This window comes from Alexandromys fortis, unplaced genomic scaffold (genome assembly GCF_014885135.2).
Source record: "Alexandromys fortis isolate MF-2015 unplaced genomic scaffold, M_Fortis_MF-2015_v1.1 scaffold_275, whole genome shotgun sequence".
NCBI lineage: Eukaryota > Metazoa > Chordata > Mammalia > Rodentia > Cricetidae > Alexandromys > Alexandromys fortis.
Genome location: NW_026068182.1, coordinates 12475 through 27935, shown reverse-complemented (window position 1 = coordinate 27935; position 15461 = coordinate 12475). Strand labels below are relative to the sequence as shown.

The 15461-nt window shown below is 43.7% G+C and overlaps 1 protein-coding gene across 5 annotated transcripts in view; it reads right to left on the bottom strand.

Moving 5' to 3' along the window:
* Ids (iduronate 2-sulfatase) overlaps positions 1 to 13793 on the bottom strand; it is a 115435-nt gene extending 101642 nt beyond the window's left edge. For 4 of the 5 annotated variants that reach the window (XM_050129229.1, XM_050129230.1, XM_050129231.1 and 1 more), the window contains exons 1-6: positions 13495 to 13793; positions 12632 to 12768; positions 11819 to 11996; positions 8916 to 9004; positions 7698 to 7898; positions 6045 to 6215 (exon numbers count right to left, since the gene is read on the bottom strand). In XM_050129229.1, coding sequence (XP_049985186.1) covers positions 6045 to 6215; positions 7698 to 7898; positions 8916 to 9004; positions 11819 to 11996; positions 12632 to 12768; positions 13495 to 13603 — 885 coding nt within the window. In that variant the 5' untranslated portion in view covers positions 13604 to 13793. The remainder of the gene's footprint in view (positions 1 to 6044; positions 6216 to 7697; positions 7899 to 8915; positions 9005 to 11818; positions 11997 to 12631; positions 12769 to 13494) is intronic. The other variant, XM_050129232.1, reaches the window with a different exon arrangement.
* Between the last annotated feature and the right edge of the window lie 1668 nt (positions 13794 to 15461).

Here is a 15461-nt window from a genome sequence, read left to right as displayed (position 1 = left end):
CTTCTACTATCCTCAGGGCCTCTGACTCATGAGATGGACCTGTAAGATATGCTACTTGTCATTGCTAGGGTAAGGGCAGTCATGAGACTTGTCCCTTCATCTGCTTGCTATGCTTATAGAAGGATCATGCTGAACCTCTACTGTTTAGCAAATTAACTTTTCAGTCTGGAGCCTGGAGAACTTTAGGCAGACACCTCCTGCCTATGCTGGTCACAGAAAGAAGGCAATAAAGAAGCAAGTATAATGCTCAGACCTATTAAGCCACTAGCTAATAAGGGTACAACTACAGACAAATAAACATACACATTATGGGAAGGGCCAGGGTTGAGACAGGTGAATGACCCTTCAAGTTAGTTGGTGTAGATAAATCAGGGTCACAGAAGGCTTCTAAAGCAACAGCATACAACAGAGTGGAGTCATGGAAGAACAGGGCTCATTTGGAGCTATGTAATGGCATAGGAGGCAGACAAAAACAGTAGGTTAGGGCCAGATGACATACAATTGGAATTTCTTCAAGAAAGTGAAAGTCTCAGGCTGTAGGCCTGGAAGGTCTTCCAAGACATAGATGCAAAGCAATATAGACTGCAGGTTAGCAAAAGTCCTGTGGCAACAGCAGTCAGATTCTAAGGGCTTCAGACAAAATAGTATCAGGCCAATGCTGGTCCCTAAGAAGAATTCAGAACACTTGCTAGAAGAAAATCAGAAAAGCATGGGGTGTATACCTATAAACCCTGCACTTGGAAAGCTGAGGCAGAAGGATCACCATGCATTTTTGTTCAGCTAGGTTTACAGAGTGAGACCTTTCTTTAAAAATGGGGAAAAAAATAAAAAACAAAATATACTACATTGGTCCAGAAAGATGTGTTCAGAGAACAGGGCAGAACAGGAATTTGGGGAGATCAAGCAAATGTGGAGACAGGTAAGAAACATGGTGTCAGAGGAAGATGAGAAAGCCAAGGGTGACAAAATTTCATAGTCAGGAACAGCATGATTTGCTCCCATTTGATAGGAGATAGTACAAGAAAAAGGAGAAAAGGCAGAGTAGGGGTAGTGACCTAGCCACGTGGAAAACAACAGAACCAGGTGATGTAGGAGGATCATCTATCTATGTGTTACTTTCATTGGTTAATAAAGAAACTGCCTTGGCTTTTTGATAGACCAGCACTTAGTTGGGTTGAGTAGACAGAACAGAATTGTGGGAGAAAGAAAGCAGAGTCAGGCAGACACCATGCTTCTCCTACCCAAGACGGTGGTTAGAATCTTCCCGATAAGCCACCACTTCGTGGTGGTACAGATTATTAGAAATGGGTTAATCAAGATGTAAGAGTAAGGCAATAAGAGGCTAGAACTAATGAGCCAGGCAGTATTTAAATGAAAAAAAAAAGACTGGATGTTTGTGTTCCTGCTTGGGATTGGGAACAAAGTACTCTGAGACCATGACTGCACTCCCCACCTGGACAGACAGTGGGATCAGTCTTAGGCAGTCAGGAGAACATGGCGGATTTCTGCCACCATACACAGAGATGTTTCCAGGCTGCGCAGTGCTCTGCCTGGCAGACTTGGATGTAACTCAGATAAAAAGCTCATTCTCAGATTTAAAGTGCTGAGTATGGCTCCTACCTGGAGGCAAAAAAAAAAAAAAAGCCATGCAGTTTTAAAATGTCAGCTTTCTGGGCTGTGCCACCAGCGCGACCTCTGGCTCCTGCAGGAGACAGATCATTTGAATGGGGTTTTGTGAGTAAAATGCTTGCTTGCTTGCTTGCTTGCTTGCTTGCTTGCTTGCTTGATGACAATGTGGACTTGCTGTGTGCCTGAAACTGTGCGCTGGCTCATGGGTACCAAATGGCTCTGAGGAAGGAGCAGCAGCTCCACCATGCTGAACTGTGCTGATTTTTACACCATAAAAACCTGATTAACAGCACCCCCATACAGCAGGAAGCAGTTTGGAGAGAAATAACTGTGCCCATGTTCCCAAATATTGTTTATAAATGTTCTTTTACATTTAAAGGGGGATATGATATAGATATGAATAATTTACATTGGTATAATTTTGCTTTGTTGATATAAACTTAGGTCAATTTTGTTATATGTATATGTATTTCTGATCTTGATTAAGGTATTGTGATTGTGTAGTTCATTTAAAAATGTAATATATAATTAGGAAATATAGGTTGTTAATGGATAATCATCAGTAATAGTCAAGCTTGTAGTCATGTTAGATTTTCTAGATATATAGAGATATATTTCAGCTAAATGGGCATTCTTCATATCTTTCAAAGACTACAGAATATGGAATTTAATGTTTTAATAACTTAGGACTTTTCAGGACAATGAGACACGTTTCCTCCTGGCAGCACCAATCTACTTAAGATGGGCATCGAAGAGACTCCTTATGAAGTTGGTTAGCCATTTGGGCAAGAAACTGCTCTTGCCTGGACTGTTACATAAACTGGACACAAAGAACCTGCAGAGAGAGGACTGCTGAACTTGCCTAAAGGTGAGATGGTCTTTCAGGGTTCCTGCTACATGAAAGAGTCTGCCACACATTCTGCAGGACACAGAAAAAAGTGACTGAACTGACTTTGAATTTTCCTGCTTGATGGAAATGTCTGCTGGATACTATGGGCCTGTAGGCCAAAGATGGATGCCCCAACGTTACAAAAGAACTTTGCGTGACTGTCCAGGCAGCGAGATGTCTCTGTGATTTCTAGAGTTTTAGAAGTTGCTTACTTCTTGTTTACTTAGGTAATATTATATCCTTCTGGAGTCTTTGATGGAATTGAAAAATAGATAGTTATATTTTCCTTAGGTATGATAAAAGATAAAATAGATATAAATATTGTAACTAATTTTTGCTTGATAACTGTTTTGCTATATGTAATTTTGTTATGTTAAATTTAAAGCCTTCCTTTTTGTTTAAACAGAAAAAGAGGAAATGATGTAGGAGGGTCTTCTGTCTATGTGTTACTTTCATTGGTTAATTAATAAAGAAACTGCTTGGCCTGATAGGTCAGAACATAGGTGGGTGGAGTAGACAGAACAGAATGCTGGGAAGAAGGGAAGTGAGTCAGACACCATGATTCTCCGACCTGAGATGGACACAGGTTAAGATCTTTCCTGGTAAGCCCCCACCTCATGGTGCTACACAGATTACTAAATATGGGTTAAAGCAAGATGTGAGAATTAGCCAATAAGAGGCTGGAACTAATGGGCCAGGCAGTGTTTAAATGAATACAATTTGTGTGTTGTTATTTCAGGTGTAAAGCTAGCCTTGTGGGAGCCGGGCGGGATGAAAAGCAGACCCGCTCGCGTCATCACTACAAAGATGTGAGAGTTAGCCAATAAGAGGCTAGAACTAATGGGCTAGGCAGTATTTAAATGAATACAGTTTCCGTGTAATTATTCCAGGGCTAAGCTAGCCATGCAGGAGCCAGGTGGGATGAAAAGCAGGCCTGCTCACCTCATCACTACAACCAGGGTCTCCACAATCATCTGCCTGGGAGTCACTCACAAGAAGGAGGCATGTGTGTCAGAAAGTCAGGATGGACGCCTAGGCTGCAGTAGTTCTTGGGTTAATTGCCACGTCCACAGCAGTGACTGCCGTGTAGTGACAAAATGCCTCTGCGCTGGCTTTTGCCTGCTGAAGGATTGGGGTTAGAGCTTCCTGGCAATCAGTGGTCGAGATAGGACCTGATGCCATAGGCAAATCTCGTATCTGGAGATGGCCCTGAAAGCGAGCCCTCCTGACACCTTGCCTGATCTTTCTCTGTATTTCTTAATTTTCTTGTTTATAGCTGACCGCTTACCAAGAGATCAAAGTACGTCCTTGGCTCGGCTCCACCTTTCATTAAAGCAGTCCTTGAGGAAATAAAGTATGCCCCACGCCACATGAGCCTGGGAAACTTTATTAATTATGAAACAGAAGCGGCTAAAGTTGATATGTTATGAGGGAATCGTCATAGTGAATCAGATTTAGAGATAAAAGGAGAGTTAAAGAAAATTCCCCTTTATGGAAAGATTAGCTAGATCTCGGAAGCCCTGGTGTCTTTATAGTAAGAAGGAAAGAAAGGAAATTATTGAAAACATGAGACCAGCTTTAATATATTGGTATAGGAACTATCCTGAGAAAATGAGAAAACTATTAGGGGATATGGAGCAAAGAATAAAAAACTATATAAATGGGAAGCTAAACACAGGACCCTGAGAACTAGTCTCCCACAGTAGAATGTAAATAATGGTGTGAGACAGAATTCTAAGAGACAAAACAAAACTAAAAGTCCTTGCCAACATCTTGAGCACGTAGAGGGGAGCACGTAGAAAGGAGCACGTAGAAGAAGCTCTATTTTGATTATGCTTAACCTTGATTTATGTCTGGAACCCTGAGTGGGGTGATGCAGTGAGCCTGCCAAGTCCTTTGATCTGTTTTGTACAAAAACTGAAGCTTTGCAGAAGTAAAATTGCAGCAGATTCTCACTACCAGTGTGTCTGTCTGTCATTCCCTTGCGTCGAATCCTGGCTATCCTATCCTTCACCCTGTTCTCCCGTGGATAGTGGTCTCCAAGAGGGACGGTCCGTGGCAGTTAATCTAATAACAGGGCTCTGGGAAGAGAGGCCAAGGTGGTGGCTAAAAATGACAAGGAGCAGTACCTAAGTGGGAGATATAGGAGGACCCTGCTATGCATAGTGAAATAGAGGGGGACCTGGAAAGGCTGGGAAGGAAGCAGAGGAGTCAAATCATCCCATATTAGATTGGTGAACAATGAGAAAGTAGCACTGAGCTCAGGGAAGGTGAAGACTTAGAAGACAAGAGTTTGCCAACAAGATCAGAGACTGCCACAGTGAGAACTCTTAGTGATCCAGGAAGGCAAAACCCACGCAGACCAAGAAGATCATGGATACAGCCAGAATAGATTACTCTTCATTGCCCTCAAACAATAGTTGAGGGAGCAGAGCAGCAAACAGGAAAGAGAAGAAAACAGGGCAGAGATGAGAGAAATGGTATTTCTGAAGATAGCAGGATGCGAGCAATGAAGCTGCAGAAACATCAGTAGAAACAGACCTCACCAAACAAGCAGAGAGCTCACCTGGGCAGCTGAGAACCTCTGCTTAGTAGCAACAGAGGTTTTCCCCAGCAGCTCTCACAGCTGGACTGAGTACATCACAATCACCTGATATGCTTTCTCAGGAAATCTGGTTTCTTCAGCTCTAGGGCTGGAAATATAGTTCAGTAGCAGGGTACTTGCCTAGTACATGTGAGGAGCCATATTTTGTCTGAAGTTTTATGACATGAATGCTAAAGCAGGTGGTAGTAGATAGAAGAAGGCAGCATTTTCAGAATGTGTTCCTTGGACTGATGGTATCAGACTTATTGGACAGACTTGCTAAAAGTACAGACAAAATATGGCTCCTCGTGTTATTTTTACTTACAGGAGAGAGAAGCTGAGGGATGAGGAGGGATGAGTCAATATTAATAAATGAGTAACTTGGAGGCTGCCCTATATCTGTATCAGAGCAAAGAGATGCCAGACACCATAGCTGGCAGCAATAACCAGAGTATCCCACCTCCCTCTGTACCAAGGCTCAGTTCACTCAGTCAGCCCAAGAGTGGCAGCTTCCAATTTAGGCTTTCCCACAGAGGAAACAAAAGTACCAGAAAATGAAGGAGTCTGGGCTTCTACACAGCTGCTAACATCCTATAATTACTAAACTGTGGTTCATATTAATCCCCCATGGGCTAGGGAGGTTCACCAAAGCTACATCCCAAACCTGTGTCTGCTTATAGCAAGCCTGGATGCTACCTTCTTTAGAACCTAAGGTACTAGTAAAGAGACTGGTCAACCTACCACTGCCCATGTAAATACCGACAGAAATCCACAAAGAATGCTTTTGTTTGTTTTGGCTTTTTCAAACAGGAGCTTACTACTTAGCCTGGGCAGGCCTTGAACTCATTATGTAAACAGGTTGGCCTTGAACTCAAATGTGGCCTCACCATTGGTACTACACCATCAGTGCCTGACATATCTCTCCAAGTAAGCCACTGGTACCTGAAAATCCACAGGAATTGGGCCATAGGGCACACTGATGTTTAAGGCTTGGACATCTTCCCGCTCCCTGATGTCCATCCAGGGGTTGTAGGCCACAGGTGGTAGGCCATCAGGGACCTGGGGATCAGGAGCCAGGGTGATGTTTTCCAAGGGATACAACTTCTGAAATTCCTAGGAGAAAAACATACAAAGCCACAATGTTGCTGCTCATTTGGCAAAAGCACAAGGTTGTGCTTTCTGAAAGCCTATAATCCATTTACTTGGTGCTAATACTCCCCAGGAACTCACCCACCCTTACCTACTCTCTACCTTAAGTCACTCTCATATGGCTCAAACAGCAACAAAGTGTTGCTGTTAAAACATGTTTTCTACAAGGACAACAGCAACTGTCCTCTTCTCTCATATACAGGTGCCCTCCTTCTCCTGTCCCTATCTTACTCCCAACATCCAAAGGCATGGCGAAGCACAGTGGGCTCCCACAACCTCCCTCAGCTTCTGTGAGTCATGAGGAGAGCTCACAGGACTTGGCAGAAGGTACCACTTACAGTGATCCTTTATTAGAGTGAAGATTTCACACCCAATCAGCAAAAAAAAAAAAAAAAAAAAAAAAAAAAAAAAAAAAAAAAAAGAAAAGAAAAGAAAACACCAAAACCAAAACCAAACATGTGGCTAACTCTTCCCAGGGATTTCACATAGGAGGCTCTTATTGCCCCAGTTAGTTCAAAGACAATGCATATAAAATACTACCAATCAGTGAAGCTCATAAAAACTGCAGCACCCAGTTTTGACATGGGGTTGATCACGTAGGCACTCTGCCTGAACCAGAACAAAATTTCAATCTTTCATAAGGCAAGCAGTGATCCAGCATTTACCATGCCTGCCAAAACCACTTAGGCACTCCCAAATCAAAAGTCCCAGTTGCCAGATAAGGGCCAGCCTCATAAGCAGACCTCTGAAAGGCTTGCAGCTAGGCAGCTTTGAGAATTCTTTTCTGCAAGGGAGCAGAAGAGACTGTCCAAAGGGGCTGAGAGCTCCTGCTATGAGGGCAAGATCCTCAAGGCTCATCAAACAAGATGTCTACAACATCAAAGAGCATACTTCCAGGTCTGTACTCTCATTTATAACCAAGTGACATTTTTTGTAAAGTTAAAAGGCTGGGCTGCTCAGGCCCAGGAAAAAGAAAACAGAGAATATCTAGAAAGGATTATTTAGAAGGACTATACATTCTAAATAATATAGAGAAGCATAGGATTTGAAGTGCCAACAAGCAATTCTGTCTCCTGTTCCTACAGGGTCTGATATGAGAATCTTAGGGAGGAACTGACAATTGGGGAAGCTGACTTCATGTTTCCTCATATTTTCTCCCAAAGACAATCCCTTTGGTGGCTTTATCTCACCTCTGTAGGACATCATTATACAATCCCATTCACATGATGAGCTTAAACAAAAGAAATCAAACCTCCAGCAGAGGAAAGCTAAGCATTTATTACAAGATTCTTACAAGTTCTAAGACTATCATTATTGCAAGTACACCAATAGCCATTGGGCATCCCAGTGGGTTATGACCACCTCTGACACACAATTGCCTTTCTGGTGAATAAGTAACACAGATAATAGTGACTGTGTTGGATCAGCCCTCAAGCAGCTCTTCACCTTAGGGTATCTGAAGGGGATGTGTGGCTTGTGATACCCAACTGCCAGGAAGAAAGGATTGGCTGATATTTTCATCTTTTCCAACAACCGAATGGCTTCCTCAGTGCTCTGTTTGTCAGGCAAGGTGCCCTCGGGCACATCTGCCACATCCACAGGACAAAGCAGGTTGGCATGGAGTTTTCCATCTTGTCCCCTACATGTCTTTCAAAACAAAATGCATAACATCGGTCTATTAAATTCAATAAATCGATTCTGATAGTCACACACTGAACAAATAGCACCAGCCCTCAAATTGTTAAGTCACTTAGAACGAACATGAACATTGGAAGCAAAACTGAACCAGAAGTGTTTGTCCTTTCTCCAGACAGGGGCAAAAAAACACATACCATTCAGTTTATTCCTGTGAATTCTGTCTCCAGGCCATAACTAATTAGAGGATATTCAAATAAACTGTCAAAAACTATCTCAACATTTATGATCCTTAGCTCAATAGTTCAATCCAGAGTGAACATCAAGAATCCATTAAGTGAAATGATTAGACATAAGGTTAAGGTTTTAATTTATTACTTGTATATGTGTACACATGTGTGTTTGTATATTTGCCAGTGCACATAGGGGGGCAATACACAAGAAAAGTAGAGGTCAACCTCAGTTGTTCCTCAGAAGTGATTTACCTTGGTTTTTGAGACAGGGGCTCTCACTGAGACTTTAAGCTAGAGTAGCTGGGCAGCAGGCTCCAGGGACCTGCTTGAGTCCCCAGAACTAGATTTCTGATGGGTGCTAGGAATTGAGTTCAGGTCCTCATGTTTCTAGAACAAGTACTTTACTGACTGAGCTATGTCTTTGGCCCAACTTAAAGTTTTAGAATATAAAACATCCCATAAGCCAGGTGTGGTGGCCTATGCCTCTTATTCCAGCACCATGAGAGAAGCTGAAGCAGGAAGATTCTGAGTCTGAGGCCAGCCTGGGTTTGAGCAAGTTCCAAACTAGCCTGCCTGAACTATTTAGTAAAATATTATAAAGAATTTCACAAAAAAATAATCATTGTGCCTATCAAACCAATTGCTAAATATCCTAATGCTTGTTTCTATAAGCCATTACAACAAGCAAAAGCTACACACATCACAGCATAACCAGTTTAAAAGAAAATGCAATATATTTATTAGTCCATTTGCTAGGCAAGAAAACAGTGCTTCCTCGGCCCTTGGATAGACTTACCTTAGTGTTTTCATATTTCTCTGATGATGGATGATAAGGTGGAAAAGACCAGCTATACGGAGAATCATCACTGTGATTGGAAGATATACCTTCAATTGGAGAAAAGAAAGTTGCTGAACAAAATGTGAAAGGTCCTTTAATACCCACTGCCAGATTAAAATTGAACAACTATACAAATAGCTTCCCCCCTCTTTGGGCCTCAGTTTCCTCACCTATAAAATCAAGAGCTCAAGCTAGATGATACATTTCCATTAAGACCAACTCTCCAGATCATCATTTTAGTACTGAACATCTAACTTCCTAATTCTTAAGCCTCAAAATGACAAGATCAGTCAGTCTGAATGTGCTGAGCTCCTGTCTCCTCCCACCGTATAGTCCCCTCTCTGCCCAGCCATATCCTGCAGTTCCCTGGAGCCCAAGTTAGAGATTCTTACCCACCCTAAGGAAGCAACAACCACCTAAGAAGAAAGCAAAAGCACTGTCACCACCATGAGACAGATGAGCATAGAGAGGTTAAGAGAAGGCTCATGCATTTCACAGTACCAACCCAATAGATGAATGAGCCAAGACTCAAACCCATGCCTTCAGCACCAAGACCAATTATGCAATTGTAAAGCATAACTGCAGCCCAAAGCTTAGTAGTTTACTGTGTACCAAGCAAAACAAATAGCATATGAAACCAAGAAAGAACTGCCACCTGCCAAGAGTGCAGAAGTGCCTTGGAAGTAAGGGTCTGTAAGACACAGAGAAGCTCATCCCTAAATCTAGTTAGTCATCAGGAAGGAGATCAACAAACAGGCCTTGTTTGATTTCCCTTCCTAAAATATAATCTCCTCTGCTAGAAAATACTCACTTCCCTCCCAATGCCCTTAAGCAAGTGTTCTAAGTACCAAACTAGCAAGTTCAACTGATATTCAGCTTTAGTCCACACAAAATGATTACTGATACATTTATTTTCAAAACTGAGCAGGGCATAGTCTATCTGATGACTATTCTCATCCTGAACTGCCAACTAGGTTTCAGAAGAAAGCTCCTGAGCCTAGCAGTTATAATCAATGTACAAAAGGCTCTTGGAGACACTCAAGCTGTCCCCTCTGGTGATAAGCATCATCATCTGAATGGATCTAGCACTTTGAAGACACTTTACACTCCTGGATGCCTGCACTGACAAGCTCCCCTGGTAGGGCATCAAACAACTACAGTCCCATCTTCCCAAGTAAGGAATGAAAGTCAAAGTCAGCAGCATGGCTACGTTGTGGCAGCACTGAGACCACAACCAGGTGCCCACATCCTTGATGCTATCTATTGCCCAGGTAGTCTATTCTGCTTCCAGAGATGCCCATGGCAGTGAAAAGCCAAAATAATGTGAATTCTGTCATTAAAAAGGGATTTGTGTGGAGTGTAATATAATGGGAAATATTTACTCTCACTTGGGTTATAAAATTATAAACATGACATTGTAGTGGTATATTATTTGTATTTTGATAAATAAATCTTGCCTGAAGACCAGAGGCAAAGCTAAAGCCACTAGAGGTCAGACAATGATGACACATACCTTTAATCCCAGGATTTGGGAGGCAGAGTCAGACAGATCTCTGTGAGTTCAAGGCCACCCTGGGCTACACAAGATCAATGCAGAAATAAATCCAGGTGGTGGTGGCCTACACCTATAATCCCAGTACTAGGTGTTGCAATCTGCTGGCCTGGCCTGTAAGCTGGGTACTCTGTCCATTCAAGAGACAAGCCCTGCCCACTCCTAATCCCCCCTTCTCTATCTCTCCTGTCCACCCTTCTTCTGAAGAGGCAGTCTCTGCCTCTCCCTCCCCTCTTTTTCCTGTCTTTCTCTGTCTCCCCTTCTCCCGCCTCTATAACCTCTTACTTTTAAACCATTCCCAATACCCACTAAATAAACTCTTATACCTAAGCTTTCTCTGCTTGGTGTATTTGTCCGTATCCCACCCACCAGGGCACCTGTTATGGGTCACCAGCCACAGCCCCTCGTGGGACCAGGACAGCCTAAGGTCACCGCATCATGAATGATAACAGTGGGGAATCAGGCCTTTAATCTCAGCACTAGAGGGGAATGAGAGAAGAAAAAGAGGCTGTCAGCTTAGTTTGAGGTCGCCCAGCCTTGGTAGAGGTAAGACTTCTCTAGTAGCCTTTCTTTTCTGGTTTTCAGGTTGAACCCCAATTTCTGCCTCTGGGATTTTATTATTCATGCTACACAACATAAGTACAAATCAGAAAAATACTATGTCCAGAAAACAGGCAGGAATACATCAAACACAGCTTTCCTCAGCGTGGTGCAATTACACCTTTATATTCTTTGCTTTCTTTCCATTCTTGAAATCGAGTGATCCTTCTGTCAGTGTTTTAAAGTGATGGCTATGCTTCATTTAGGAAGTGAACAACCAGTTTATCAGGGAGTATTCAAAGCCAGAACTTGACACCCAACTTCCTTCCTCTTTCTGACATGACTCACAGAGAAAGCATTACCTCCACCAAGCTGTAGCTCTTACATGGACATCTGTAAAGCTGAGATGTGGTTGCCTCATACTCAGCTTTACAGACAGGCACTCTGCAAGGCATAGGCTCAGGTCCAGGGCTGGACTGTCACCAGAGCTGTGTCTGCAACAGCTAATGCACTTCCGCAACCCAAGCAGCTCAAGTCCCAAAGCATCACCTCCAACAGCTAGAGGAAAAACAATTTCTTTCTCTTCTCTTTCATTGAGACTATGAACGTGAAACTAGGCTAAAGAACTGTTTTGTTGGTGTTGCTGTTTCATAGAAATGTCACAATGACCAAGTTACCCAGCCTGTCAGGAAAGAGCCCTAACCCAGCAAGGGATTCCACTATTCAGGAACAGAAACAGAGAGCCCAGGCTTTGGTAATTAGACAGTACCAGGGTGAAAGACTTTCCCAACCGACATGGTCACGTAGCCATTCTCCTTGAAGTACTGGGGGATGGTGGAAAAATTCCCCGAGTGTACTCTCCAGTAGGAATTGAAGTCATACAGGCGGGTGGTGTCAGGCCTCCTTCCGGTGAGGAAGGACACTCGACTTGGTGCGCACACTGCTTGCTGTTAGGGAGCAGAAGCAAATGTCAACATCATCACAGCCAAATGTATCTGCAGACTTCAAGGTAACTAAGCAACCTCCCTAGGTCCTCAGCAACCACCAGGCAGCTGAGTCATGCAAATCTTGAGGCTAAGCAGTGGGATTTGGGCCTTGCCCAGGTACTAGAGATTATTGTCTTCTGAACAAAGGAAGACAGTCATCAGGCTCTCCAAACAGCAGGAGGCTGTGTGTGGGTGTGTGCCTGTTTGTTCCTGTGCAGTGGCAAGCCTGGGTACCCAGAAAGGGCAACGCTCAGGAAAGACAACTGCTATGGATAGATAGATGGCTGACTCTCAGCCACTGACAACTCACTTGGGAGACCCACAGGTTGGATTTTTCAGCTCCAGGCAGTTCCTGTTTCTGGCTAAAAGCTGGCCAAGCCTGTCTTAAGCATGTCAGGGCCAGGGCATAGTCTCCACCCAAGGAGGAGCCTTGCAGGTACAAGCTTCCTTTTAAGTGGAGAACAGGCTAGCCTAGGCCTCCATTTTCCAAGCTCTGCTTCCCTCTTTCAAGATCATCTCTAGGGCAGCAACATGCAACTCCCTGCTGTGTATACACAAAGAGACACTTACCCACACCTAAAGGTTCCCAAACATACCTGTGCAAAGGCATTCTGAAAGAGAATGCTGTGGGATGCCAGCTGGTCAATGTTTGGGGACCTCACTAGCTTATCGCCATAACAGCCCAGGGAGGGGCGAAGATCATCCACAATGATCAGAAGGACATTCAGAGCATCTGCACAGGAGGGAGGGGCTTTGGTTACATCGCATGCACTGATAATGAAACCCCACCACCACCACCATCAAGGTAATGAGAAGATCAAGGCTGGCCCCAGCTCCTTAACAGTCCATCTAGAGAGGAGCAACCAGGGCTCTGCTTCAGCTAAGGTCAGCATCTTATGTGTCAGCCATGTCTTCACACCTAGATGAAGAAGAAAGACAGGGACTGGGGGATGAAAGAACGAAGAGAAGGTATAGAGGAGACAGATGAAAAATGGAAAGACAGTTAAATGAAGGAAGGACGGATAGAAGGGAGGGAGAAGGAAGGAAAAGAAGAATGGATGGAGGGAGGGAGAGACGAAGGGAGGGAGGGGGATGGAAGGAAAAGGATGGATTGCTAGACAGATGGACTGTGCACCGCACCAGTGGATAGGCCCACACCCATGTGCGTATGAGAAGCACTAATTGAACTCAGTGGGTTATAAAAACAAAAAGAGGACGTGAAGTTGAGGGGGGTGGAGTTAGGGGGGAGGAATGGGGGTGAGACAAAAATATATGTTGCATGCACTTATGAAATTCTTCAAAAATTAATGAAAAAAGAAAGATGGGATGATGGAGAAAAACATGATGGGACGGAAAGGAAGGGAAGAGGTAGGAAGGAGGAATGATGAAAGATTAGAAGAAGAAACATCGGCAGAGACAGAGACAGGGTTGGACAGGGCAAAGAAAGAGCAATTGGCACCTGTAGCAGAGTTGCCTTGAGCTGCTGACTCCAGGGCGAAGCAGAAGGAGCCTACCAACAAGCTGAAGCCAAGAAGGCGCCAGTCAGGCGGCGGCGGCGGCGGCGACATTGCTGCTTTGGTGCAACCTTGAAGAAAAGTGGCTTCGGGTTACAACTGGACCATTGGGTAGCTGTCGCCTCCGCCGCCGCCGCCGCCGCTGCCACAGACGCAATCGGAGAAAACTGCGTGACACCGCAGCCTCGGGCCCAAAGGCCCAGGCGCTGGCCGGCACTTGCGCAACTGCCCCCAGCCCCTCGCTCTCGAGGGTGGAGTCTGTAGTTCCGGAGGTACGCGGGCATAATCAGCCATAGTGGGCGGGACCTTAACCGGAAGCACAGGGGCTGTGGCTTTTCCAGAGCACCTTTTACGAAGTGGTGACAGGACTCTTGATGTTGTAAGGGTTTGTTTTTGCTATTGAACTAGTTTCTTGCTTTTCCCGTGATAGTTCTGTGCCTTTTAGCTGGAACTCCAGTCTTACCCTTATCTGTCTATAAATGTTAATTTTCCTTGCTGCCCATTTTCCGAAGAAGCCCCTTGAAAACTTCCATCCTATACCTAAAAGGACCTTTTCCCCCTATTTATCAGTAAAACAAATCCTTATTAAACACTGCATACACACACACACACACACACACACGCATATACAATGGGCGCTGTTGGTGCTGGAGTTCTCAGTTCGTGCTCTGATTGAGCTTAAAATAAACTTATAGAACGTTCCTGGGCATTCCTGATCTGGACAAAATAAAACTGGGAGGATCTTATTATTTTATATGAGGTTGTCTAGGCAGAGCTTCACTGGTAAAGAGATAGCTAAACAAACGTGAGAAGGAAAGGACAAGCCACTTGATGTCTGTATAAAGAGGGACCAGCAATTAATGGAGCCAGACAGGAGAAGAGCACCAGAGAGAAGAGCAGAAATAGGCACAGTGACTGGGAATTGAACTCCTGTGGCAACAATTATTCCCTATTCATTTTGGACTGAAGACCAAGAAGGACTCTGTGTCCTATCTCTACCAAATGGAGCTTCTGAAAAACTAGACCCTCTATCTATGAGTCATCCCTAACCCCTCCCTGCCCATAAAATAATCTAGCATTTGTTATTGCAGAAACATTGATATTGTGGCATTTTACCCTCCAGGCAACATGTTAAACCAAGGACAATAGTTTCTTCTCATAGCAACACTTTGTGCTACATGCTACTAATATTTCCATTACTGTTCAAAACTGAAAAGTCTGAAAGCCTAAAACAAAGCCATTCATCAGGAAATGGGGGACAGTGGAGGTCTCCATGAGGGACATGCCTCTTTAGGAGTTAGCCAGAGCATGCTCATCAAATGGCCATCAAAACATGCAGTCTAAATAACCCCATGGTGAATGAGAGATAAGAAGCAAAAATCACATGTGGTTCCTACTTCTAAAAATGTCTGCAGTTCTTTGGTAGACTCTTCAGGTTCACAAGCAAGTTTTCTGAGCACTCTGACATCCTGCTTTAGGGTAGGACGAAACATAGGGAATAAGAATATTGAAGACATCCTCAGTCTTTTCCACAATCATGACCATGGTTCAGTTTCAAATAGAAGCACAGCTGAAGCTGATATTGCAACCAGAGAAACGTAGAAGCCAAAAATACAGAAGAGGATGGCAATGGTAGCATAGGAGGAATGAAAGTCAAAGCTATGGGATGACACACAGTCTGGCTTAAGGAAAACAAAGCGGCCCTAATTGGTTGTAGACTCTCTGTGGCCTTGAATGGTTACTACTACTGAAAAGTCAAAACTCGTGTTTTCTAAGAACTGAAATATTTATTTCAACAGACAAAATATGAAATGTCCTCCATCATCTACATTCATGTTTTATTTCATTGAACATTTTTAAGGAAATCACATAACTTCACTAAAATCGAAAATGTTTAACTGAAACCATCATA